This window comes from Sciurus vulgaris, assembly GCF_902686455.1.
Source record: "Sciurus vulgaris genome assembly, chromosome: 2".
Taxonomy (NCBI): domain Eukaryota; kingdom Metazoa; phylum Chordata; class Mammalia; order Rodentia; family Sciuridae; genus Sciurus; species Sciurus vulgaris.
In genome coordinates this window covers 38,859,646-38,886,339 of record NC_136462.1, presented here as the reverse complement: position 1 = coordinate 38,886,339, position 26,694 = coordinate 38,859,646, and the positions used below count along the sequence as shown (strand labels likewise).

General features: G+C 36.0%; 1 protein-coding gene and 1 long non-coding RNA gene across 8 annotated transcripts; one reads left to right on the top strand and one right to left on the bottom strand.

The window, feature by feature from the left end:
• Positions 1 to 259: 259 nt before the first annotated feature.
• Positions 260 to 26,694, top strand: ZBTB1 (zinc finger and BTB domain containing 1). Of its 7 annotated transcripts, none has more exons than XM_079126284.1 (3): positions 260 to 483; positions 6,797 to 6,930; positions 15,098 to 19,924. In XM_079126284.1, the coding sequence occupies exon 3, from the start codon at positions 15,116 to 15,118 to the stop codon at positions 17,255 to 17,257; it is 2,142 nt and encodes a 713-aa protein (XP_078982410.1). In that variant the 5' UTR covers positions 260 to 483; positions 6,797 to 6,930; positions 15,098 to 15,115; the 3' UTR covers positions 17,258 to 19,924. The 7 variants fall into 7 exon arrangements, with proteins under 7 accessions (XP_078982410.1, XP_078982408.1, XP_078982407.1 ...); XM_079126282.1 differs by having other exon boundaries at positions 261 to 483; positions 6,797 to 6,926; XM_079126286.1 differs by lacking the exon at positions 6,797 to 6,930 and adding an exon at positions 24,544 to 26,694 and having other exon boundaries at positions 262 to 483; positions 15,098 to 17,013.
• Positions 10,662 to 13,258, bottom strand: LOC306653331. The gene is made up of 2 exons (XR_013761703.1): positions 11,970 to 13,258; positions 10,662 to 11,886 (listed from the first exon to the last, which is right to left on the bottom strand). It is a non-coding gene; the product is annotated as an uncharacterized lncRNA (long non-coding RNA).

Genomic DNA, 26,694 nt, shown 5'->3' with positions numbered 1-26,694 from the left:
AGCTGTGCAAACAAGGAGGTCCCGAGCCTACCCTGGGGAGAGGGGCGAGAGGGGTGGTCAAGCCGCCGCCACGACGGCCCCCGCGTTGCGGGCTATGCCAGCCTCCTCGGAGCCCGACGCAGAAACTTGTTGCAACAAACAGGCGACCGCGGGTGCCCCTAGCAGCCAGCGGCAGAGTGGGTGGGCGGGCGAGAGGGAGGGGAAGGCTGGCGGACGCCGCAGCGAACTGGTGGGCAGACCCGGAGTCGCCGCGTAAGCGGGGCCGGCTCAGTGCGGTGCGGCAGGCGCGGCTGTGCGGCAGCGGAAGTCCTTTGTTGCAGCACAGTCCCTGGCAGAGCCAGAGTCTCTCCGCGCAGCCCAGCCCGAGCTCCGCGCGCCGCCGCCACTGCAGCTCGCGGCGCCTTCTCCTCCGCCCGCCTTTCCCGTGGCTGATTTGCCTTAAACTCCCTAAAATCTCCGCAGCCCGGGTTCCTGCTGCGGCGGGTGAGTATTTGCCAGTTGTGGGGCTATTTGCGCAACTTTAGCCCGGGCCTGAGGGCGTCGGGCCGCGGGCCTGGCGGAGTGCGGGGCCGGAGCGGCACCGACCCGTGCGGGAAGCCGGAGCAGGGCGGACGCGCTGGGAAGACCTGGAGACCAGCGGCTGCCGACCGCTTGCTCTGTGTTGGCGCTTCAGGTCCCGGGCGTGCGGCCTCCCTAGGTGGGAGGCGAAGCCCGGGTGGAGAGTAGTTAGCAAATTAGTTATCATCTTTTCCCTTTCTTTCTCTGCCTTTATTTTATTTTTTAAAGGGGGGAGGGGAGGTGTAGACGGGAGGCGGGAGGACCCGGTTGATTGACGGGCCCAGGACCCGCTTCTCTGAACTTACAGCTGCGGCTCCTCGGCGGGTGGGAGGGGAAGTGTCCCGGAGCCTGAGGCCGCAGACTTGGGCGCGCTCCGAGAGAGGAGGCAGAAGAGCCTTGCAAATTCTTGCTACGCGCTTTCCCACCCCCTCTCGCCAGCGCACACGCTTTTTTGTTCAGTAAAAAGTGGTAGGTCTGGATTTCGGGAATTTAAGGTGGGAAAGATCTTATGTTTCCTGGGAAGAAAGTGCTTTCGCCTCCAGTGGTGGCCGCTTACTAGAAGTTCGGTTAGTTTCGGTGAATGTGTTGTTGGCTGCAGATCCGGAGTTGTTACCGCTGAAGTGTGTAGGCATAGGTCTGACTGAGCTCAGCACCGCTCCCAGTCTCCCTTTCCACTAAGCAACGCGTCCCATGATCCGAAGGGTTGACAAGACGTTTTCCTAGTTGGGCGCGTCGGGAAGAGGTTGATGAAAGTCCTTGTTTTTAGGGCTTTAGGCATTTGTATGTCATGGTAATGTTCCTAAGTCGAGTTTCAGTGTGGTAGGTACATGCAGATTCTGCGTTGACCAAAGTGTATTTCCATACAGTATCACGACGGGAACAATTTTCCCTTTGACAGTCGAACCCAAAGGAGCGGTCCGGAGCTTTTTGAGGCAACTTAGAATCAATTTCTTGAGCTGAACGTCCAGGCACTCTTAAGGCAAATTTGTTGAAGGCTGCAGTATGACAACTTAAAAACACACACGATCTGCTTTGAAACGAAGAAATTAGAGTCTGTGAAATTTTATTAGTACAAATGGAGATGATCTGGAGAAATGGGGAGATTGTAGATATAGGAAGATGAAGCCTGAATGACGGCAGGCCATCGTTTGCTCAGGACATTAAAACTTTTAATCACTTGGTACGCATCTAAGAAAGTCTCAGTAATAACTGAATGACTTTGAGAGCTAGAAGGGGCTTCCTATTAGAAGAAACTGAAGCATATGGAGGGGAAATGCTTTTTCCAAAGGTTAATAAAGAGAAAATCTGCAGGAAGCCTTCAGTTAACACTGATTTTTATAGTAGGATTTCTCTGTTTAGACCGAATTTTTATGCTGTTCAATAACTCAGGCCATGTGTTCCATTTCTTTCCACCTCTAATATGAAGGTGTACTCTTTACCCGTGGTTTTTTTTTTTTGAGGGTGTGAGGAGGCTAGTGCATCATTGACAGAGAAAAGAAACCATGTTTTAACCAGGACCTCAGCAGGGCATGAGCACAGTCACAGCCATTTGCTATTGACCTTGTGTTTTGATTTCACTTTAACAGTGCTTAATTCTGTACTGCTTTATCGTTCTCCTCTTTTGCCAGGCTATGGGGAAGGTACAGTTAGTGGACCTTTTTCAAAGTGTCTCCATATTCTTCGAAGTACATTTCTCTTTCTAAATGTGCAGGAGAAAAGAAGTTCCTGCTTTCAGGCCTGTCCTCCTCTGGCCAGGAAAGACATTAAGTCTTACTGTTGACCTTCTGGCCCAAAGGGGAAGAAACCATTTGGGGCAGAATGGTAGAAATTTTTCCTTAGATTTTTACTGTTAAGCTATAGTCTTCCCCCCAAAATCAGGGTATATTTGAGAAATATGTACGTGGGAGGTCATTTTGGTCTCAGATGTTTTCTCCTGATATTTTCTTCTTGTGCCAGTACCTTTTATAATAGATTGCTTTGTAATTTTTCTTATATTCTAACTTGAACTAAATCAAGTGTTATTCATGTCTATTTTGTCTGAAAATGGAAATGCTTTTTTAAATTATAAAATCTATTCTCTTTGTAAACATTCACTCTGTGCTGAAATACATAAAATACAAAAATGAAAGTCCTTACTCCCACTCCTCAGAGATAATCACCGGGAACAGTCAATTCCTTGTTTTATAAAGGAAAGAAGGCAACATTTGATCACAGCTGTGCTGGTGCATGTGCCTCACCCTGCCTAGGGATGGCCTGTCATGATTCATGGGCTCATGTTCTATGTTCACTGCTTGAGTTGGTGAGAATTGCCAGGTAGGGAAAAAGGGTGTTTTGAATTGAGCTGATTTTAAATTCTGTGATTGAGTAGCAGACTTGAGAGTTTAAACATACCAGAGCTGCTGTTTTTGCTTTGTCCTCCTGAAGTGTACCTTGGTGGGCTAGTTCTCACCCTTTTTTAATGTTATCTAGTCTCTGATGGATAGTTTTATCCAGGCCAAATGCATTAAAACAAGACAAACCCCTCACATGGTAGAAAATTTCCTTACTTATAGTTGGGTATGAGTGGGTGTAATTGGGATAAAGACCACTCCCAAGATCCCTGTGCTGTTGATGGTGGGGGTTCCTCCTGATCTGAAGGCTGAATGCTGAACATTATGGAAAGGAAATTAGAAGGAGGAAAGGGAGGAGTCAGTGATTGGGGAAGGGTGGATGGAACTCAAACCTGAATACCACTAATAATTGGCATCTTGGCATATATTTAAGGTAGATACTTACAGTGAACTTACATTTTGGCAAATATAGTTATGTGTACATCAACTACAAGAGATATTAGTCAAAGTGCAGAATTACTCCTTAGCCTGGTTTATTGAAGAATGAGCTGTGAAGTTCTAAAAGCAAGCCCCAAGATAATACATAGAAATTTAATCACAGTATTGGTTATTTGAGGGTATTGGGAACTTTTTTTTTAACACTACTTTGTTTTTGACTTTATAATTGTTTTAAAATAAAATGTTAAAGAATTACCGAAATTTTCTGTTGTGCATATGAGATGGAGGTAATTTTTTTTTTTTTTTTAAGAAATAACTGAAGAGGTCCATCCCCACTTTAGACCTCTAGTGTTAGGAGCATGCTCTAGTGGGCAGTGAGAGTCTGGGTAGGGAAGAGGCAGGGCATTCTGCCTGCCTGTAAGATGGGGCAGTATGAGAATGATGAGAACTTTTAGATTCATGAAAAAGGGAGATTCTGGGAAGCTTGGAGTGTTCCAAAAGGACACTGCAGTTGATAGTCATATCCAGGTGTAGTGGTGTCTGGTTGACGAAACTGCAACTTACAGCTTTGAATCAAGTCTCACCTTTTATTTACAAATGAGCAATTCGGGGTAAATCAACCACTGGACTTGTTTCTTCATTCACAAAATGAGAATAATAAAAATACCTGTGATATAAGGGCCAAGGTTGTATGTAGCTCAGTGGTAAAACATCTGCCTGTCGTGTGAGGCACTGGGTTTGATCCTCAGCAACACACACACACAGCACCACATAAGAATAAATAAGTAAAATAAAGGTATTGTGTCCATCTACTACTAAAAAAAAATTTTTTAAATACCTATCTTGGGTGGTTGTGAGAATTAGTTGTATAATATATGGAAAATGCTCTGTAAATTGTCAGCCATGTAACAAACCAAGCAAAAACTTAGGCAAAATAAAACAACCTACTTCAACAATTATTCATTCAAAACCTCATCAAATATCAACTAAATGTCAGGCAACTGGTAGTGGCCCAGAGGTTACAGTAATGACTAAGACAGGGCCCAGATCTCAAAGAACTTAGAACAAAGCAGAGGAACTAAATTATTATAATACCTGCCTTAAGTGTAGTGACAGATATAGCATCCAGTTTAGAAGATATATTACTGGCCACCCTATAGTTGTATGTATAGGGTGTTTGGGCAGCACCAAGAGAGGGACTTGACTCTTCTGGGATCAGAAAGTACTCCCCAGAGAATGTGAGCTGGACATGGAAAAGGTTCTAAGCAAAGGTAATAGGATGTGTGCAGATAGGAATGCTTTCATTGTTAGGTGATTGGGAATAAGGGAAAATCTTAAAATAGATTTTAGACTTGAAAATGGAGTTTTAAGTTTAAATTTTTATACAAATATTTTTTGGTTTCATTTCATTGACTTTCTCCCCCCCAGTCCTGGGGACTGAATTCAGGGGTACTCTATACCACTGAGCTATATCCGCAGCCCAGTTTATTTTTTTATTCTGAGACAGAGTCTTGCTAAGTTGTTGAGGCTGGTTTTGAACTTGTGGTCCTCCTGCCTCAGTCTGAGTAGCTGGGATTAGAGGTGTGTGCCACCATGCCCAGCTTCATTTTGTTGAATTTTAATTAGGAGTGTGGTTAGCATTACGCATAAACAAAAAACACTGGAACCACAGAGTTGAAAACAATTTTTGTTAAATGTGTAGGATCTCTTAAAAGAAGGAAACCAGTAATCCCTGCCATCATTGCTGAGGTCTACCTCACCAGTTCTTTATTCAGTAACTGTTCACCAAATAGTTATATTCCAGAGAAAGGAATAAGCCAAAGTCCTTGCCTTCAAGTTGCTCAAAATCTAGTGAGGGATCCCAACACATAATTGTAGCCAGTTCCTATTTAGCACTTTGTGACATGCCTTATAGTTACTCTAAAAGCTGGGAAGGACTTACCATCCCTTCACAGATTAAGAAAGAGGCACAAATCGGGTAAACAGCCTACTCAAAGTCACACATCTAATTAGTGGCAGATCTGTCAGTCTGGTTAGTCTATGCTTTAATGTCTACTGTATATTGCTGCTCTGATAATTAAAATACAGTGTAATAAGTGCAAAATAAGGTGATAATGCACAGTAAAAAAAAAAAAAAAGTAGGAGAGGAAGTTAGTTATAAAATGCTTTTAGGAGGAGGTAGTAACCTAATTCTAATATGTGGGAGGGTCAGACAGAAGAACCAATCAGCCTGAGTAAAACTGGAGGTAAGACATAACATGAAGTCCTGTGTATTGACACCTGGGAGTGAGGCAGCAAAAATTTCTCTATTGCTTGAATGTGAAGTTTGAAGCAGGAAGCAGCCCAGCATACAGGTAGATGGGTGGGCACAGAGGGTTTTGTATGCCTTGCTAAGGAGTTAATACTTTGGCCCGGGGATACATGAAGTGGGCACCCATAGAAGGAGAATGGCATGGTCAAATTCTTGTTTCTTATGAATCATCTGAGAGCAAAAGATGAATTTGAGGAGCCCATTAAGGAACCTGTTACAGTAACTCAAGATTGATGATAGAGGCCTCATGAGGACCGGGAAGGTAAGGATAAAATAAAGGGGCAGATTTGAGAAATACTGAGTGGGAAAATTGGCAGGACTTGATAGTTGATTACCAGAAGTTCCAGGTGATTTGCAAGTAGCCAAACTGGTGCACAGTGGTGGCAGCTGAAACAGTGCAGAGGGAGGAAGAGTTTTAGGTGGGCCTCAGAAAAAATCTGAGTGCATAAAGTGAATACTCTGGAATAGATAGAAATCCTATAAAATAAACCCTAAGAATGAATACGAATGCCATGTGCTAAAAGGAACTTCCTGGTGAAGCCACTTTTAGCTGAGAAAAGCCAACTCTTTATACAGTGCCCTCTGGTGGTCAAAGCATATTATGCTGCCTCTTCAAGATGAAGGATGAAAGTGCAGAAACTGCCTGGATTAAATAACTTTTCCTCCAGTCCTGGAAGAAAAGAGACTATTCTAGAAGCCACCGTTTCCTCTGCATTCAGGTTGAATTAATCTCCTAGGTTTGCAATGTAGTTTAACTACAAAAATATTTATTTATAAGTTATTTGGTTGACAGTCTTACCTAATACCTGTCACGAAGCAAAAGAAGGCAGTTTGATTGCTTATCAATAAAGTACAGAAATTGAAACTTTTTTTTTTTTTTTGTACTAGGGATTGAACCCAGGGATGCTTAGCCACTGAGCCACATCCCCAGCCATTTTTAAATTTTGAGTCAGAGTCTCACTAAGTTGCTGAGCCTGGCTTTTAATATGCAGATCCTCCTGCCTCAGCTTCCTGAACCAATGGGATTACAGGCATGGGCCACCACGCCTGGCTAGGGATTAAAATCTTATACCTAACTCATAGATCCCTTCCCTAGGTCCTCACAGAAAATTACATTATTGTAAATTGAGTTTCAATGAGTTTTTGTCTTGTTTCACAGCCCATAAAAGACTGAAATGGTGGACAGAAGGAGGTCAGCATACCTTTTAGAAGTAACAGCTATTGACTTGACAAGGGGACAGAAAAATATCAACCAAGCAAGCAACCAAACACCATCTCCAAAAGCAGGTGTAGGTATAAACAAACTTTGCAGATTTCACCAGCTCCTGCACTTCAGCAAAACATAATTGATGCAGAGGAAATGGTCAGGTGGTGCTGCGCATGGGAGCTGCAGTAGCACGAAGAGCTCTAGACCAGGATTGAAGAAACCAAGGTTATCCTGACAGCCACTAAGCCTAGATGTGACTGTGAGCATATCACTTAACCTCTGAGGGCCTTAGTTTGCTTTGTGGTCTATAGAATTGTAGATTGAACTATCATTTCATAAAATTCTATAAAGTGTGTTCATAATGGTGACATTAGTAATTTTTAAAAATTGGATTATGCTTGGATCAAAAATGAAAAAATATTTGTCATCTCTATATAAGAGTTCTCTGATGAGTATGATGATTCCAATTTTATAGTTGAGAAAAGTAGAACTAGAAAAAGTTTGCTCATAGCTACGTAAGCTGTAGAGCTGGTATTCAAATCTAGCAGGGTGTACTTCCTGGGCTTTTAAAAAATTCCTTCATTTAACAAGCATATATTAAGAGCCAACTATGTGAGAAGAGTGCTAGACACAAGGAACACAAAGGCTGTTAAGCCTTGGCCCTGTCCTTGAGGGTTTAGTATAGTGGGCCTTACTGTACCAGACTGTTCCTTGGAGCTCTGTCAGTGCTAATGATACAAGTAATACTTAAGCATTGTTAGCATTAATATACAGCTGCATTATGTTTTTAAAAGACTTGAGGGTGTGAACATGAAACCAAGCTATCATTTATAGCATTGTTTCCATGGGAATATGTGTTTCAGTTTCCAAATAACTTAAAAATAAGTTTTGGAACATAATCCAATTATAATTTCAGAACTTCTTGTACTAAGTACTGAATTTGGAGTTTAATAACCAGCTAGAATGTTTGGTCTAAATAGCGAATAAAATTTTCTAATTGTATTTATCTTTTAAGTGGCTTAAATAAAACCTTTTATCTTTAGGGGCCTCTACAACTGTTCATTCCCAGAAGTTTCAAGGAGAAAACCTAAAAATTTAATCAATTTTAAAGATTGAACTATATACTTTGGAAAATGATATTCAAAGAAAAAAACTAATGCTGATGTGATATTCTGTTAGGTGACAAAAATCTCTAAGGCTGTGATCCTAGACTGGAAAGTCATATTGCTTGTGCTCTAATCCCAAGAGGTTCTCTCTTTATGGCATACATATAATACTGTATGCCTCTGACTTGATCAGTTTTTCATTACCATAATAAAATATTTGAAGTTGGTTTACTTATAAAGAAAAGTTTACTTAGCTCACAGTTTGAATGCTGAAGATCCAAACAGCATAGCACTGGCTCTGATAAGGTCCCCTCTTCGCTAGATCATATGTTGGAAATGAAAGGAAGAGCACAGAAGGGCTAGTCTTGCTCTCTTATAACAAACCCCCTCTCAGGAGCTACCTGGGGTCTTAATCCTTTCCAAGGGCAGTGCTACCAGTGACCTAATGTCCTCCTGCTAGGTGCCAAGTCTTAAAGCTCCCACCACCTCGTAACATCCTCTCTCTTGGTGACGAGGCTTCCAGCACATGAACCTTTGGACATACTTAAATCACATCCAGACTACAACAATCTCTGGTTTTTAACCTAGGTTTTTTAACCTATGTATGTATGTGTAATATGTGTTGAGGTATACATATACCAGCCTAGAGTAGAGCCTGACATTATCGTAAAGCTTAACAAATGTTAGCTATTCGTATTATTATTGTATTACAGTTGTCATTTATCATACGTGCACAACCTTCACCTTCAATTTATAAAGCAATTTAACCTTCCTTTCCATTACATTTCCAGCCTATCTGTTATATAGTCCTCCCCAACTATTTATATACATACCTATACAAATAACTGAAATGTCTTTCCCCTTTCTGTGTTTCTCCCGCCTACTCATTCCTCAAGTTTTTACTCAAATTGTACATCCTTCCTAAGCCTATTGTTCTGGTATAATTCATGCTTTTCTTCTAAACTCTTGCTGTATTGTAGATGATATAATTTAGCATTTAGTTGTTCTCAAATAGCTTTTTGGTTTCAAATGTAATCCCTCATATATAATTAGCTCAACTATACACCGTCTTTTTGCACCCCAATGCTTTATACAGTATTAGAAACACAGTAGATGTTCAATATGTTCTGATACTCTAATCTTAAAACATGAGGGAACCCTTTCATTATGTTTTAGGCTTTCAAAAAAGGTAATCTACAGCCTTCAAATTAAATCCATATGCATACACTCAATCATATAAGACATAGAAATAGGTAAAAGGAGATTAAAGTATATACAGGTTGTGTATCCCATATCTTGGAACCAGAAATGTTTCAGCTCTCAGAATTTTCCTGGATTGTGAAATATTTGTATGACTTTTATTGGTATGTTGGTACTTAAAAAGTTTTGATGTTTGGAACTTTGGGGATTAGGTATGCTCAACCTATACTTAAATCGCCTTTAAGATGAGAGGTGACTGAGTAGTGCAGAGATGGGGTACAGAATTGGGAGTCTGGTGCTAGGCTTGCCTCCAGACTTTCCCCGAGGCTATGCAAATCATCCTTACGTTTCTCAGTGGTAATGCAATTTGGAATTGTTATTTACCTAATAGGAGACACTTCAAATTAAGTTACTTCATTCACTTTACATGTTTTTTTGTAGCCCCTTATCATTTATCCAATGACGGGGCTACAGATGTCATCACCTTCATTTCACATTACAAAAAGCAAGGCTATGTGCCTGGCACATAGTAAGTACTCAATGTGCTGACTATGTTTGTATGCTATACACCAATCTGAAAATATGTAATCCAGCAAGACTATTATTTCCAATTTAAGGGATTTAGCCAGAGGGTGTTCTTTGAAATCTTACTATCAATGAGAAATTTACTGAAACAGCTTACATAGTATATTTTAGGGAACACATCTGTTGAATAAGACTAAATGGTAAAATCACATTACAAATAGTGTTCAGATGGGGGTGGTCACTTGTGCAATAGTATGTAGCCAATAAACTTTAAGTTCTATGCCCAGTCTTTGTGTTTTTTGCAGAAGGCCACACCACACAGTTCCAAAGAAGTGTTTAGTACCATCTTGGTGGACAGAAGTCCTTGTTCTATAGTCCTATATCTACTTCACTACAGCTAACTATGGCCTGAGATATGGTTTAATGGCCCTAGATTGTTACCTTCTTCTATAAAATAAGAATTTAGATTTGGACTATCTAAATTATTTAATACTTTTTTTTTTTTCTTTTACCCACTTAATATGTTTACTGTGTTGGCTGTTTTTGAGTTTAAGATGAACTGGAGCTGATAAACTTTTCAAACTAAAATCTTCAAAATCCAGCATATTTTTTTTTTTTTTTTTTTTTTTTTCTCTGAAGTACTGCACATTTGGTGTCCTCGCCTTAGGGGAGCAGTCCTTATCCAAAAAATATTAAATCCTTTGAATCACACTTGAAGGTTCTGCTGTCAGCCCAGCCCTTGACTTCTAGCTGTGATGAACTTGTTTTTCCAGTGATGCAGCTAAGTAACACAAACAAAAGCAACCACAAATTTCAGTCATAAAAGCAGAAGCAACTGAAATATAAGCATTACTTTTATGTGAAACTTTTTATAAATTTTACTATAAAGAAGTTCACTTAAGGTTTTTTTTTGTTAGAATCATTAACAATGTCAGAAAATTGAAAAGAGATCAGACTTGGAATTTGAGTGAAATTATTTTTTGCGGGTTTTTATTTGTTTTGGTAATTGAACCCAGGGGTACTCTACAACTGAGCTACATCCCCATTCTTTTTACTTTTTTTTTTGAGACAGGATCTCATAGAGTTGCTGAGGCTGGCCTCAAACTTGTGATCCTCCCCCAGTCTCTGGAGTCGCTGGAATTACAGCTGTGTACCACTGGACTAAGGATGTAGCTCAGCAGAAGAGTGCTTGCCTAGCATGTGTGAAGGCCCCCAAGTTCAATTCCCAGCACCAAAAAAAAAAAAAAAAAAAAAAAAAATCATTATAAAAAATTAATGCAAAAGCGATAAAAGTCTCACAGGAATTTAAATCTGTCATCCTCCATATCTCCTTCCACCTTTTTTTTAAATATATATTTTTCAGATGTCAATGGACCTTGATTTTATTCATTTATTTATATGTAGTGCTGAGAATCAAACCCAGCACCTCACACATGCTAGACAAGTGCTCTACCACTGAGCCACAACCCCAGCTGCTCCCCCTCACTTTTTTTTTTTTTTTTTTTTTTTTTTTATTTATTAAGCTTTCTTAAAGCTTCCCTGAATGAGACTAAGAACACAGTTGCTGGTACAATGCAAATGACAGCTATTAGAAGTTACTCTACCTAAGATCCGTTTTCCTGGGAACTTGGGCAATTGAATAATACCATAGCTTATACCATAGGTCAGCCTAGTAGCTGTATGGTTAGCATTGAAGATTAGACACAGCCCTTGTTCAGCTTCCACCCCTAGGATGAGAGAGAATGCAGAAAGACAAATGGAGGCAGTGGGATTCATACCTAGTCAAAACCAGAGCCCTTGTTTTCTACCGCATGATGCCTTCGTCCATAGGTAGGAACTTTACTAAGTACATGTTGAATGAAATCACTAATCTAGAAAAAGTCAAAATTCTCAATGATGTAACCTTAAGATTATGGAATGCCTGTGCTATTGATGATTTCAGTACTTAATAGTGCCTGATCCACCAAAGGTATTCAATAAATTTTTTGAATGAATAAATATACATTAAAATACTATAACTACCATTATTTGTTCCAGTGTTTTGTTTGTTAACACAGAATATATGTATGTATTTTTACTATTTTAACTGAATAGTAATTATAGCTTCAGATGTGTCTGGATAATTGGACTTCTATGTAGTTGTATTAATTTGAATTAATAGCCATAAAACTGCTTTTCATACAAATAAGAAGAGTTCTTGGAACCTTTAAACTATTTCAGGTATGGACTGTTTAATACCTGAAAGTTGCTATAGATTTATAAGCGTTCTAATGGACTATTATTAAGAAGGAAACTTTATCTACTTAGACTTACTTCCTGATGCTTAAATAAGCATTAGCACCTCATGACAACAGCTACTGTTACTTCCATTAACTGATTACCTGCCAAGCACTGTACATTTTATGTGTCACCTCTGTGAATCCTCATGTTTAATGTTATTTTTGAGGTCATTCCCAACTTAAAGGATGAACTAGGATAAGCAAGTTTCAAAACTCATAAAGTTAGATCGGAACCCGGTCTAAATCTGATCCAAGGCTTGTGCTCATTTCACCATAATATCCTCAATAACATTTTGCTCCTTCTTTAATTTGGGCACTTATTATCCTTCAAACAAATTTGTTTACTTTTTGAACAACTCTTAGTACTAGAAAGCTTTTTTTTTTTTTTTTTTTTTTTTTTTAATAATCCTACTTTGTTTTCATTCAAGGTCTTTCTGAATCCTAGAAAAATGACTGTAGGCTGGAAATCTCATCCTACTTAAATGCGCTTGGATCCACATTTTTGTATACTTTTTTTTTAACCTTTTGAATTAGATTGTGTTGTTTGGATTTGTTTTATATAATTCTAATTGTAATAGAATTTTGTACCTTTACTTTATTCTCCATCCTGAAAAAACTTCTCACTTCTGTTGTCATTCAAAAATATGATTTTTGAAAGCCTGTGAATTTTAAGAGTGAATTCTAGGGATTAGACCATTTACTTAAAAATTCCCTTTTTATCAGGCATCCAAATTATAAATAACACATTGATGAATATCTTTGGGTATAAACTGCTTTTGTTTTTAGGTCCATGGTGAACAGGAGTCCTCACAGTTTGGGTACAGATTTCCAAATTACAATGGTCTGAAATATTGTGCCTACTTGATACAGCTATCTGGCTTCCAGAAGGACAGTGGTTGCCATTTTAAGAAGGCAGCACATGTCATCACCTTCTTTTCACACTGTAAAAGCAAAACTGTGTGTCGCACACATAGGAAGTATTCAGTATGATATATATGTATACTTATAACAGATCTGAAAATATTTAATCCAGAGTCATGTCCCTACCCATGGAACTCTGACTTTAGGCAGGGAAATAGGAAGGAAGATGCTATTTAGGCCTGTAAGAGGAAAAGGGTATGTGATCCATATTTGATCAATCAGGAACAGATACAAGCAAGAAGTAAATTTAGATACTATTACTATAGCAGGGATGGAAATGTTCTGGGACTGAAGCGTGAACATTTTATTTCTCTGAACAGCTTGTTTAAATGTTCTTTTTAAGTTCAGTAAAATTGCATAGGAATTTTTTTTAGTAGCATACATTCTGAAGCTTTATGTATACAGATTAAAAACTGAGGATAAAATTGAATCTTATTTTAGTTTTGTAATATAATAAATAGAACTTCTAGAGATTTTTAATATTTCCATCTTCCTTTATCCAAAGTTAATTCCTTACATTAAAAATAGAGTGTCCACCAATGTTAAGTGAAGAAGACTAGTTGCAGAATGGTATATATAACTAATTAGAACAACAACAACAAAAAAAGATATGCTTTGCCATGGTAGGACTTAGGTTAAAAAACACATCAAAAGCAAATCAATGTGCCTGCACATAGTAAGTATTCAGTTTGCTTACTATGTATGTAAACATAAATGGATCTGAAAATATATAACCTATAGTGTTTGAATGGGTTACCACTGGGAAAAGGTATTGCAGCCTAAAGTGAGTTTTTATTCTGTGTACTTCTATGTTTAAAAATTTGCAATAAGCTTGTATTAACTTGTGTACTTTTTTAACATTTAAAAAAAGAAAAATTTATAACCTAAGGATAAATACTTTCTTCCCAAATAAATCCACTGCTTCTTTATGTCCTAAAGTACAGGCTGAGCAATATAAGATGTATTTCAAGAAAAGAAAAAAAATCATTGATAAAATCTATTTAGTCGCAACTGCCATATATTATAAGGTTTAAAAAAAATAGAACTTTTCATATGGAATATTTCAAACATATATAAAAATAGTTGGGCATGGTGGCACATACCTCTAAATCCCAGCAACTTAGGAGGGTAAGGCAGGAGGATCACCAGTTTGAGTGTACATAGCCTTAGCAATTTTGTGCGGCACTGAACAACTTATTAAGACCCTGTCTCAAAATCAGAAATAGGCCTGGGGATTCAGGTCGATGGTAAAGCACCCCTGGGTTCAATCCCTACTACCCAAAACAAAACCAAAAATAGAATTTGACTTTTCTCCCAGCTTTGTTATCAACACACAGCCAATCTTGCATCATCTATAGTCCCTTCACCCCCCATTCATCTTGAATATCTCAAATATATCATTTCATCTACAAACACTTCAGTACCTATAGCTAAAAGATACTCATTTTTTATAGTTACACTCGAGATGTAAGCTTACCTTATTTTTTTAAATAAGAACAGTGTTATATTATTTATTTTATCATACTAAGTCCTGCAATGGCAAAGCATATCTTTTCTTGTTGTTCTAATTAGTTATACATGACAGTAGAATGCATTTTGACATGTCATACATAAAAGGAGTATAAATAACTTATCACACTTTTGGTTGTACGTGACGTAGAGTTAGGTTGGTTGTGTAATCATATATGCACAGTAGACTCATTTTTAACAATCAAAAAAACCCTTCATACACTTAGAAATGAGCTCTAGTTCCTTAATATCATCTAAGAAATTTTTAACAATAATCTGGTTACTAACATTCTGGTTACTAACATACTAACATGTTCATTTCCTTCAAGTACTCCATTCTCCATCCTGAAAAATTTCCCACCTCTGTTGTCTTCATAAATGTAATTTTTGAAAGCCAGTGAATTTTAAGAGTGAAGGGAAAAAGAATGTCATTTTTCCTTTCAGATTTAAGGTATATATTTTCCCTCAAACCAAAATAAATGTTTTTGGTTTTGATAATTTCTTTCAATATGAGAAACCTGAATAAATGGCTGGGTATTTTTATTTTCAAACTTAAAAAATTATTCATAATATATTAGAGGTTTTACTACATTAGGGTAGAAAGCTATTCATATCTTGAATGTAATAGCAGTCAGACAAGTCACAAATAATGCTAAAAATTATTTTAATGCTTTTCTTATATTATCTGACTTTAATGTTTTTGTTTTACATAGGTCTCTAATTAATAGAAGATGGCAAAACCCAGCCACAGCAGCTACGTCCTTCAGCAGCTAAACAACCAAAGAGAATGGGGTTTTCTCTGTGACTGTTGTATTGCAATTGATGACATTTACTTTCAAGCCCACAAAGCAGTTCTAGCTGCCTGTAGCTCCTATTTTAGAATGTTTTTCATGAACCATCAACATAGTACTGCACAACTGAATCTCAGCAATATGAAAATCAGTGCTGAGTGTTTTGATCTTATTTTGCAATTTATGTATCTAGGAAAAATTATGACAGCTCCCTCCAGTTTTGAGCAGTTTAAAGTGGCAATGAACTACCTGCAGCTATACAATGTTCCTGACTGCTTAGAAGATATACAAGATGCAGATTGTTCTAGTTCAAAATGTTCATCTTCTGCTTCCAGTAAACAGAACAGCAAAATGATATTTGGAGTAAGAATGTATGAAGACACTGTGGCTAGAAATGGCAGTGAAGCCAGTAGGTGGTGTGCAGAGCCAAGCTCAACAGTAAATACACCACATAATAGAGAGCCTGATGAAGAATCTTTACAATTAGGTAATTTTCCTGAACCACTATTTGATGTATGTAAAAAAAGTTCTGTGTCCAAATTATCTGCTCCAAAAGAACGTGTATCACGACGCTTTGGACGGAGTTTTACCTGTGACAGCTGTGGATTTGGCTTTAGTTGTGAAAAATTATTAGATGAGCATGTGTTGACCTGTACTAATAGACATTCATACCAAAACACAAGATCTTACCACCGAATAGTAGATATTAGAGATGAAAAAGACAGTAACATCAAAGCTGAATTTGGTGAAAAGGATTCCTCTAAAACATTTTCTGCGCAGACAGACAAATTTAGAGGAGACACAAGCCAGGCTCCTGATGATTCAGCTTCAACCACTGGAAGCAGAAAAAGTAGCACAGTGGAGTCTGAAATAGCCAATGAAGAAAAAAGCAGAGCTGCTGAGAGGAAAAGAATCATTATCAAGATGGAGCCCGAAGATATTCCTACAGATGAGCTGAAAGACTTTAACATTATTAAAGTTACTGATAAAGACTGTAATGAATCCACTGACAATGATGAATTGGAAGATGAACCAGAAGAGCCATTTTATAGATATTATGTTGAAGAAGATGTCAGCATTAAAAAAAGTGGTAGGAAAACTCTAAAACCCCGGATGTCAATAAATGCTGAAGAAAGAGTTGGTTTAGAAAATATGAGACCCCCTAACAATAGCAGTCCAGTACAAGAGGATACTGAAAATGCATCTTGTGAGCTGTGTGGACTCACAATAACTGAGGAGGACCTGTCATCTCATTACTTAGCCAAGCACATTGAAAATATCTGTGCATGTGGTAAATGTGGACAAATACTTGTCAAGGGTAGACAGCTTCAGGAACATGCCCAAAGATGTGGAGAACCCCAAGATCTGACAATGAATGGGTTAGGAAATACTGAGGAGAAAATGGACATGGAAGAAAATCCTGATGAGCAGTCTGAAATAAGAGATATGTTTGTTGAAATGTTGGATGATTTTAGGGACAGTCATTACCAGTTAAACAGCATCCAAAAAAAGCAGTTATTTAAGCATTCTGCCTGTCCTTTTCGATGTCCTAACTGTGGCCAGCGTTTTGAAACTGAAAATCTAGTAGTTGAACATATGTCTAGCTGCCTAGACCAAGATATGTTTAAGAGTGCCATCATGGAAGAAAATGAAAGAGATCACAGACGAAAGCATTTTTGTAATCTGTGTGGAAAAGGATTTTATCAGCGGTGTCATTTAAGAGAACACTATACTGTTCATACTAAGGAAAAACAGTTTGTTTGTCAGACATGTGGGAAGCAGTTTTTAAGAGAACGTCAGTTGCGTCTGCACAATGATATGCACAAAGGCATGGCCAGGTATGTCTGTTCCATTTGTGATCAAGGAAACTTCAGAAAACATGACCATGTACGGCATATGATTTCTCATTTATCTGCTGGTGAGACTATATGCCAGGTCTGCTTTCAGATATTCCCAAATAATGAACAGTTGGAGCAGCACATGGATGTTCATCTGTATACATGTGGAATATGTGGAGCAAAATTTAATTTGAGGAAAGATATGAGATCACATTATAATGCCAAGCATTTGAAAAGAACCTAAGTGATTTTCTACTGTACTAATGTCTAGTTGATAGCAGACAAAACACCAAAGCAAAAAGGATATGAGCTATTTAGAAATTGATTTTATAAGATGAATTGTTGGAAAAAATTCAAGGCCCTTTTATCTTTAATATTTTTGTTTAGGATATTAAGTTTCTACGTTTTAGGCGTTAAATTGTTTTTATCATTTTTTGTTGTTTCTTAATAGCATTGTTTCTAGTTTTCTTAGCTTTGATTAAAATTACTTTTACATGTAGATAAGTGGCTGTTACCCCTTCAATGACTATTAAACTTTAGTTTTTTATCAATAAGGTGATGACTTCACTATTTTTATGTGTTTTTTTAAGGTTATGAAATTTTAGACCCCATATGATTGGCCATTCCTGTTTAAAATTTTAAAAGTATTTATTTGAAATTGGCCCATTTCACTTTCAGCTTTTTTTTTTCTTTTTTTGTCAGTTGAACAGTAAGTTAGCTACTGTTTATTCCTCCTTATTATCAATGAAATTCATTTTCTTAAATTGACAAGCTTATTAGGCAAGTTAGGTGCACTGAATCTAACCTTTAAGGTTGACATGGGCTCAAACTTGGCCTAAAAAGATTGATGGACCTGAGGAAATTCCTATAAATGAACATTTCCTATAACTGATAAAATATTATCATTTAATAATCACATTTAAAACTTATATTAAGTGTAAATCCCAGTGACTTTCCCTCACTTGAGAAACTAGTGGGGATAAGCCATTTTGTTTTTATGATATTAAATTTAGCTATGATAGTTAATTAAAAAGGCATCTTGTATTCATTAAAAATATTTTAATTTAAAATATTCTGATTTCTAAAGTGTGTTAGTTTACCAATTATTTTTGTTTATAAATAGACTTTAATAGTGCTCTAGAAGTATGACATCTAAAGGAAAATATGATTTAAAATTACATACTTTTGGAACTTTGAGATTCGAGAAAGCTGCCATGTATATTGATAAATCTAATAAAATAAATCAATTATAAATCTGGTTGTTCTATAAAGGTAGAGTGCACAAAAAATGTGTTGTGTTTTATACTAAGATTTGGAGAAAATGTATTGTGGCAAATTGCAGTTTATTACCATGCTTTATTATTATTTTCTGTAAAGGATACAAAATTTGAGGACTATAAAATAATTAGCATAAATGGAAATAATTTATCATTTTTCAATTAAAGTAGTTTGTTAGTTGTTATTGACAGAGGGTCTACATAATTTACATGTGAATTAAAACACTGGCAAACCTGACCCACCAATAAACACATCTACTGAATAGAATGCCTTTTAATGTGAATTACTTGTAACATAATACCCTTCTTATAATGAAAAGGATTTTAGTTAACTCCTATATTTAAAAATATAATTTTGTGATTACAAGCAGTAGTTTAATAGCATTGCTTTTTGTTCACATCAAATTTTTAAATATGCAAATCATTTTTGTACAATTTGCATAAAAGAACAAGTTGCAAAGAGAATTGAGAGACATATTGGCTAGTAAAGATTTAGTTGAAAGTATTAGAGCAGTGTGAGCACAGAGATTTGTGGGGATGTGTTGGAATGTTAAGGTTAGGAATAGCACAGGTGCCAGCACTGAATTAAATAATTTTTTTTAAAGCCACATAGTTAACAGAATGCAGGAAAAGTGATTTCAACTTAGTCTTGGATACCGTTGTTTATCAAATACTTATATGGGAAATGCAACTTAAAATATAAGATGCATACATATATTACTGCTAGAAACCTGATAACAAATGTTCTCAGAGAGTAGTATAAAGAGATACAATAAACTCAAACCAAATTTCCAAACCACATTATATCTTAGTAGACGTGATTTTCTTCAGGGTCACTTTTTTCTACCCTCATCAAAATTTTTGTTGCAGTGGCTTTCCCACCATTGGGGGCGGGGGTCTTCTTTTTTTAAAATACTACCTCTCTGAAGAAAGGATCATCTGTTCCATTGGGGAGCATGTGTGCGATTTAGTGCTTTGCCATGTACTAACAGCCAATTAGCAAGCAAATATATAAATATTATCTCTTAATTTTACGTGACTGAGATGTTTATAGTTTCACAGAGTCACACTTCATGATTTCTTGTTTTATATGTCACAGGACACATCTTTTTATTTTGGAATTAGCTACAGGGTAGTACAGATTTCTCAAAGTGGAGTTTATAATTTGCCTTATCAAACAGTGTTCATTTAAAGGCTTCATGGTTTTTAAAATTAGGGGAAGCTGGGCACAGTGATGCATGCCTATAATCCCAGTGACTTGGGAGGCTGAGGCAAGAGGATGCAAGTTTGAGACCAACCTCAGCAGTTTAGCAAGACCCTTAGCAACTTAGTGAAACCCTGTCTCAAAATAAATAAAAGCAATAGGGATGGAGAGCACCCCTGGGTTCAATCCCATACCAAAATAAAACAAAACAAAATTAGGGGAAATGGAAAAATACCCAACACCTTATCCCAACTCAACTTCCTTTCACCTCCCTCCTCTGCTAGTGTGGAGTGAAAGAGCCCTAACTCCTTTGCTATTGCTTCTTACCCTCCTGTTCTGTGAAGGGAATGAAGACTGGAAGTTGTCTGCTGTTCAAGTATTCATAACTTGGATTTTTAGGCTCCAAATTAAAAAAAAAAAAAAAAAAAAAGGAGAAAAAAGTCTAGATAGATGGAGTAGAATCTGATTCCTCTGTTTCATGAACAGTGACACCATTTTTGGCTCTTTTCTCACCAATTCTTGGATTCCTTTTTGTTCTCTGTCCTGGGGTTAAACCCAGGGGCACTTTACCACTGAGCTATACTCCTAGCCCTTCGTAATTTTTTTTTTTTTTTTTTTTTTTTTTTTTTTTTTTTTTTGAGGCAGGGTCTCACCAAGTTGCCCTGGCAGACTTTGAATGTGTATTCCTACTGCCTTGGCCTCCTGAGTAGCTGGGATACCACTGTACCTGGCTAGCTTTTGGATTTTTTTTTTTATGCATATGAGCAATCAGACTAAATTTATTTATTCCTGTGGTGCTAGTGATCAAACCCAGTGCCTTGACATGCTAGACAAGTGCTCTATCACTAAGCTACATCCCCAGGCCTACTTTTTTGTTCCAAAAAAGCAAGAAATCCTGAGGAATAGTCAGCTTCTAACAAGCTTGCCACCAATTACAGTGCAATTTGGATGTTCTACAACTTTTTAGTAAATAAGACCCCCCACACGCACAGAATAATAAAACATAGCCAAGGCCACAGTTGATTAGGACTCAGAAATTTCTTAATTTCCCATATTATTAAAGTAAAAATATTCAGAGAAATAAGCCACATAAGTAAAATGGTATATAGCAAATGTTTAATTACTACAAAGTAATTAACAGTTTGACTATGGACAAAAATTAAATTAGAAGAAAGGCTTCCAGAGAGGCTAGTTACAATAATAAGAATTAAAATAAGGATGACATTTGCTAGAGCAGACACTAATTAAAAGGAAAAATAATAGGTAAGAAAGATGTTATTCTGTATTTAAAAAGGAATAGGATATAAAATTTGAAGTAAATAAAACATTTGAAAATTACAGGTGAGATGAATAGGGATTAAAATAAATTGATTAGATTAAAATAATTATAGGCTGCCTAATGGAATAAGGGTTATTAACACATCAAGGCTATGCCTGAGTACATGAGATACTTTTTTTTTTTTTTTTTTTTTTCGGTACTGGGGATCAAACTCAGGGCCTTGTGTTTGCGAGGCAAGCACTCTACCAACTGCGCTATATCCCCAGCCCACATGAGATACTTTTATATTCTAAAAAGTGGGAAGAGGTTGGTGATAGTTGGCAACTTTCTCACTGGTTAAAAAATACTCATTCCTCTATCACTATGAAACTTTCATACTTAATACATCTCTGGAAGATCTCCCAAAGAACCAGTATAACAGTTGTAATATTTAAATTAAGTATAAAACCTGTCATTGTTATTAACAAAAAACTAAATAAGTACCAACAGAAAAAAAAAAAAACCAACCTGGATATGTCTGTGCACACATAGTGAAAAATAAAGAAATTTGGTATATAATTTTAACTGGGTTTTATCATGAATTAAAATTGAAAATCTTTTTTTCCATCAGTCTGTTTTGATCAACTTTTCTCACCATCCCCTTCTCCATTATAACAAATGCTTCCCAGGGATAAAACACCAGTGCTCTAAAGGCATCCCAGCATAAATAACCTCTAGCATTGCAGAGCATCAAAAAGCTGTAGAACATATCATTGTAGGATCCTCCCTATATTCTTGTTGTCTGAGTAAACTGAGGATGATAGAATGGATGCAAGGAAACTCAAGCAAGTAGAATTATAGTTGGTGTTTAGAACTTGAAGCTCCATCACAAATTTGGAAACCCATTATCCATTCATAATAGGATCAGTAATCCCAGTATCCATTTAGTTAGGGGTATATACTCAAGTGCTTTACATACATAATTTTAATTAATCCTCATAGCCTTTTGAGGTAAGTATACTAATTTTCCAGATAGGGGACTGAGGTCCAGAAGGACTGAGTATTTTTCGTAAAATCACATAGAAATTATGTATAAGACCTGGAATTTGAACCTAGACATCTGACTTAAACCTACATTCCTATACTTAACCACTAAGCTACATGCTCTACCTACCAAGAAGTGCAAAGATGGGCCTTTTCAGGCACATGTGATAAGGTCCTATGAGGCTGTGCTTGTTCATCTCTCATCTGCAGTGCCCGGTAAGGTGGCTGGTAATGGTGCTAATGAACATTCTGAGTAATGTGAAAATATGAGAATGGAAAACTAAATTTTATTTGAATGAGTCATTCAGAATGATGTTTTAGAAATAAATATTAAATGCTGATATATGTTTTGATTTTTTTTCATTAAAACTTAAAACATTTAGTGGTATGTCAGCCATTATGGGGGCCTGTAGTAGAACTCAATTAAAAATTATTTTGAATTCAACTTCCACATTTCTGTCTGACTTTCCCCGCCTTTGTTTTCCCTATTCCTGTCTTTTATGTTTTAATCTTTCACCAATCCTCATTTCCTTTTATTTGTTTTGACACTGATGAGTTAAGAACTCACATCATTTGAAAATAAATGTTCCCAAGAAAAAGCAGAATGACAGAATAACCAGTTTCCTCTTTTTGCCTTAACAGATGATGTGGATAAGAAATTCATCATTTCTTTGATCAAAAAACAGAACACCCCTGAAAAGGGAGATACTGAGGGATGAAATTTACCAAATTATATTGTGTGCATATACAAATATGTAACAATGAATCCCACTAATATGTATAATTATAATGCACCAATAAAAAATATGGAAAAAGACTCACCCATTACTGAATTGTGATTGCTAAGATTTATAAAGCAATCAAAGTTTGCTTAAAAACAAAAATTGGAGGGCTGGGGATATGGCTTAATACAGCACTTACCTAGCATGCTTGAGGCCCTGAGTTAAATCCCCAGCATGGCAACAAAATTTGGTTATTCCAGCAGTGTATAATTCAATTTATGAAAGCATAGATTTTAGGTGAACTTTCGTAGTCTTATAAAAGAAATGAAAAATAGTTTCAGGAAATGACAGCTTGCATGACCACCCTAACCTAGAAGCAAGTTTAAACATTTAAGTGAAACAACCCCTCCAATCTGATTCTAACTCCCGCATCTACTAACTGATTTCTATACAGTAGGTTACAGCATGCTACTATGCTAAACCTACTACTTTAAAGATTTGGCTACCATTTGTCAAACATTTTTTTCAAGTGAGAAGATTGAAATGGAGATGATGCTGTGAATGTCTATATAATCATTTAAGTGGCTTTGCTCTTGTCAAATTCAAGGACATATTACTTGGTAACATGGGTATAGTCTCACTAAAACCAGATGAAATTTAATTACTTATAAGTTTATATTCTGGCAAGAGGCAAAAAGGCAAGGGTTTAGAATATTTGTGTCTGTAATTGCAATTAGTAAATATAAACTAATTACAGCTTGTAAGTTCATACTAATTGTGAACCAACTTAACACTGCTTACATATTTATGTACATACACTTAGTTGAATTTAGCATTAAGTTTAAATCCTACTTTAGCTATTCCCTTATTGTTTTCAGGAGAACCAAATAATTGAGGCCATTCAATAGTGATTGAATTGTTCTATCAAAATCCTTACAGATCACTAGAGGGCAGGAAACCATTATAATTTCTTAATATCCTGCTCAATTAACTGACAAAAAAAGATGATATGAAGATTACAATCCAATACTTGGTTCTGTATTGAATATATCAATGTACTAATCATCATTGTACTAAGAAATCATAGGAGTTGAGAGTCAGAGAATGACAAAATTTTTTAAAAACACGATTTCATTTCAGAGCCAGGAATAATGATTTTATGTAAGAAAGGAATAGACAAGTATTCAGGCTATAAAGCCTGCTCTATGCTTTTTTCCAAAAGTTTTTGTTGTTTTTATTCTACTTAAACCAATAGTTTATAGCTCAATTTTTGATGAAATAATTCCAAGCACCCAGATTATGAATATCACCTTTCAAATGTTTATGTTCCCTGATATGAAAAAAAATTTTTAAGGGACAATTTATTCTTTAAATATGGAATTAAAATTATGCAAGTCTTTATAATTCTAGGCAAAAATATAATTCTACCCAGAATCACTGGGTCAGGTTAAGACAGTTATATGCCTAAGAATTTGAAGGAATACTTCTTTCTCTGTTTGTGTGTACTTCATTTTCACTTGCAGAGTATACAACACTTAATATTTGAAGAAGGTAGTGTTAGCTTTATGAGTGAAGACAGTAAAAGGAACATGAACTTTTAAATTTGTTTCAATCAGAAGTTTGCCATTAGAAAATACATTGTAAAACTTTTTATTTGAAGGAAAATGTGTCTTCCTCCTTCCTATCCTTCTACTTGTCTGACCTCCTTTTTTTATGTTACATTTTTGTGCCAAACCATTCTAGCTCAGACCATACATGCAAGAACAAAAATGAAATTCTGCTAAATAAATACAGCAGAATTGTATTAGTAATAATATATTTAAAAGGTACAATGAATTACATTCAAGAAGTAATTGGGTAAATTTAAATTCTAGAAACGATTATTCCTATTCTTCATTCTTTTTAACAATATGCTGGCCTGGTGCCAAAAGCTAAGAAATTCTGACCTAAAAATATATTGTATCTTGTAGGACAGTCAACTTGTAATGTTTTTTTTCTTGAGTTTTGTCTTTTTCTGTGTGGCAGTGGTGAAATAGGGCCTTCTAAACCTCTGGAGAAGTGACAGATCTGAATTTGGAGAGAACATGGGGAAGAATCAATCTTCAACAGATAATCTTTAAGTGCAGACCCAGGAATATCAGATCTGAAGTGGCACCATCTTTTCTGTCTTCCTGACAAACTTCATCAGCCCCAAAAGTTCCAGTTGCAAAGATGCAAGAAAATAAAGATCACTTTGGAATCACTTTGTTATAACAAAATTGATTCATGGTGACTTTCCTAGTATTTGTGAAAAATATGCTAAAGTAACTGTAAAATTCTCATGACATCAGTGGTTAAAGCTGCGCTAAAATGAAATTTTATATGCTAATTATCTTCAATGGTCCCTTCTAAAATAAAAGGACTTTGTAGGCTACTGTCAATATATTATAAAGAGAGATAATCACATATCTCTATAAACACACATATAATTCTAAACCTAAAATAACCAGAATCATAGCTTATAAATTATGAAATGTAGTTAGGAAGTTTTTAAAATTCACCCAAAAATATGTGGTTTAGAGTGTTAAGTAAAAAGACAGGAGTACAGAGAAAGAAATTTAAGGTCAATATTATAACAAGACAATCTAGTTATCACTCACTGTAAGTAACGCTTCCTTTCTCATTTACCAACCACATACCAGATTATTAATATAAGCTCTTCTTTAAGTCTGTAACCTTGAAGAGCATAGTAGTATAATTATAATAGTGGTGGATTTTCACAAATCACAGACATGCTGTTTTCTTCTGATTCTAGCAATATAATCTAATAAGGTAGAATTAATTTCAGTTAAATATTCTCAATATTAATGTATAGTGCCCTACTCCTCAACTTCAAAATTCAAAATAAAATTCAAAGTATTAAATGAAATGATGGTTAACATTTAACATGTTTTTAAAAACCTTTCACACAGAAATTAAATACTTGATGAAATTTTAACCTGAATACAAATGCATTTTGATACACACATGCGCGCGCACATGCACACACACACACACACAACCACATGACTTATGGCCCCATTATTTCCTTATTGTGAGTATACTTGTACTGTTACCTTTGATTATGTAATCAGTTCTTTATTACTATTGTTTTTAGTGCAATACCAAGATGTAATATATTTTTAGAAATGCTGTCTTACTTTTATGCTTATTTCTTCAAATGTTTTAGTAAGCAATTGCACAAAGAGATCTAACTTTAACATATACTTAACAGTATATATGCAGAGGTTAAGTCACTTAAAAAACCTTAGCTGTAAGTAGAATGATAACTTGAATATCCATTATAATAATTAGACTAGCTGAAAATCAGAAAGAACTTATTACAATGGTATAGTAGGAATAAGTGGGAGAAGGGAGAAAAATCTCCATTAATGAGATTAAACACATATGAAAATGTTTTAAGAGACATAAATAAGTCTAGAGAAGTTTGAGTCTAAAAAACACTACTATTCATCTCTTGGGAACACAAACAGAACTGAAGGCTTCTAAAGACAAATAGGAAACAAAAGATAAAAGAATATCACCACCTGAGGCCCTGGGTTCTATCCCCAGCACCAAAAAACAAAAACAAAACAAAAAAGAATATTACCAATAATTAAAGGTGCCATATAAATATAAAAATGACAATAATTTGATCAACTAAATTTTTATTTAATTAGATTTACTAAAGAAAAATGGCTTAAAATTTGTACTAACTACAAATGTAATGAATTATCATTATAAATGGTATAAATGCCTTCTATGATACGATTATTTTCTGTATTAGTATAAAATGGAACTTTTGGATTAAAGTACTTTTGTTACAATTTTAAATCCATTGCTTTTATCTAATAAAACTTACTCCTTTATGTTCAGAAGTTAAACTGTCTGTATATTACTTTTATTTGTACTGTATGTTTTTCAACCTGGATCTTTTAAAAAAAAATAGTCTGAAAAGTTATCAATTCCTCCTCTCCTTTAATACTACAATAACAGAATAAACAATATGGCTAATTATGGTGCTTCTGTGCAACTTAAGAAATGCACAAAGAGAATTAGCTAGAACTCTTGTGAATAAATCCTGGTTTCTTTGAATATAGAAGAATGATTGAAAAATACTATTTCATGGCAAAACAGATGACAACAAATTGGGTTTCC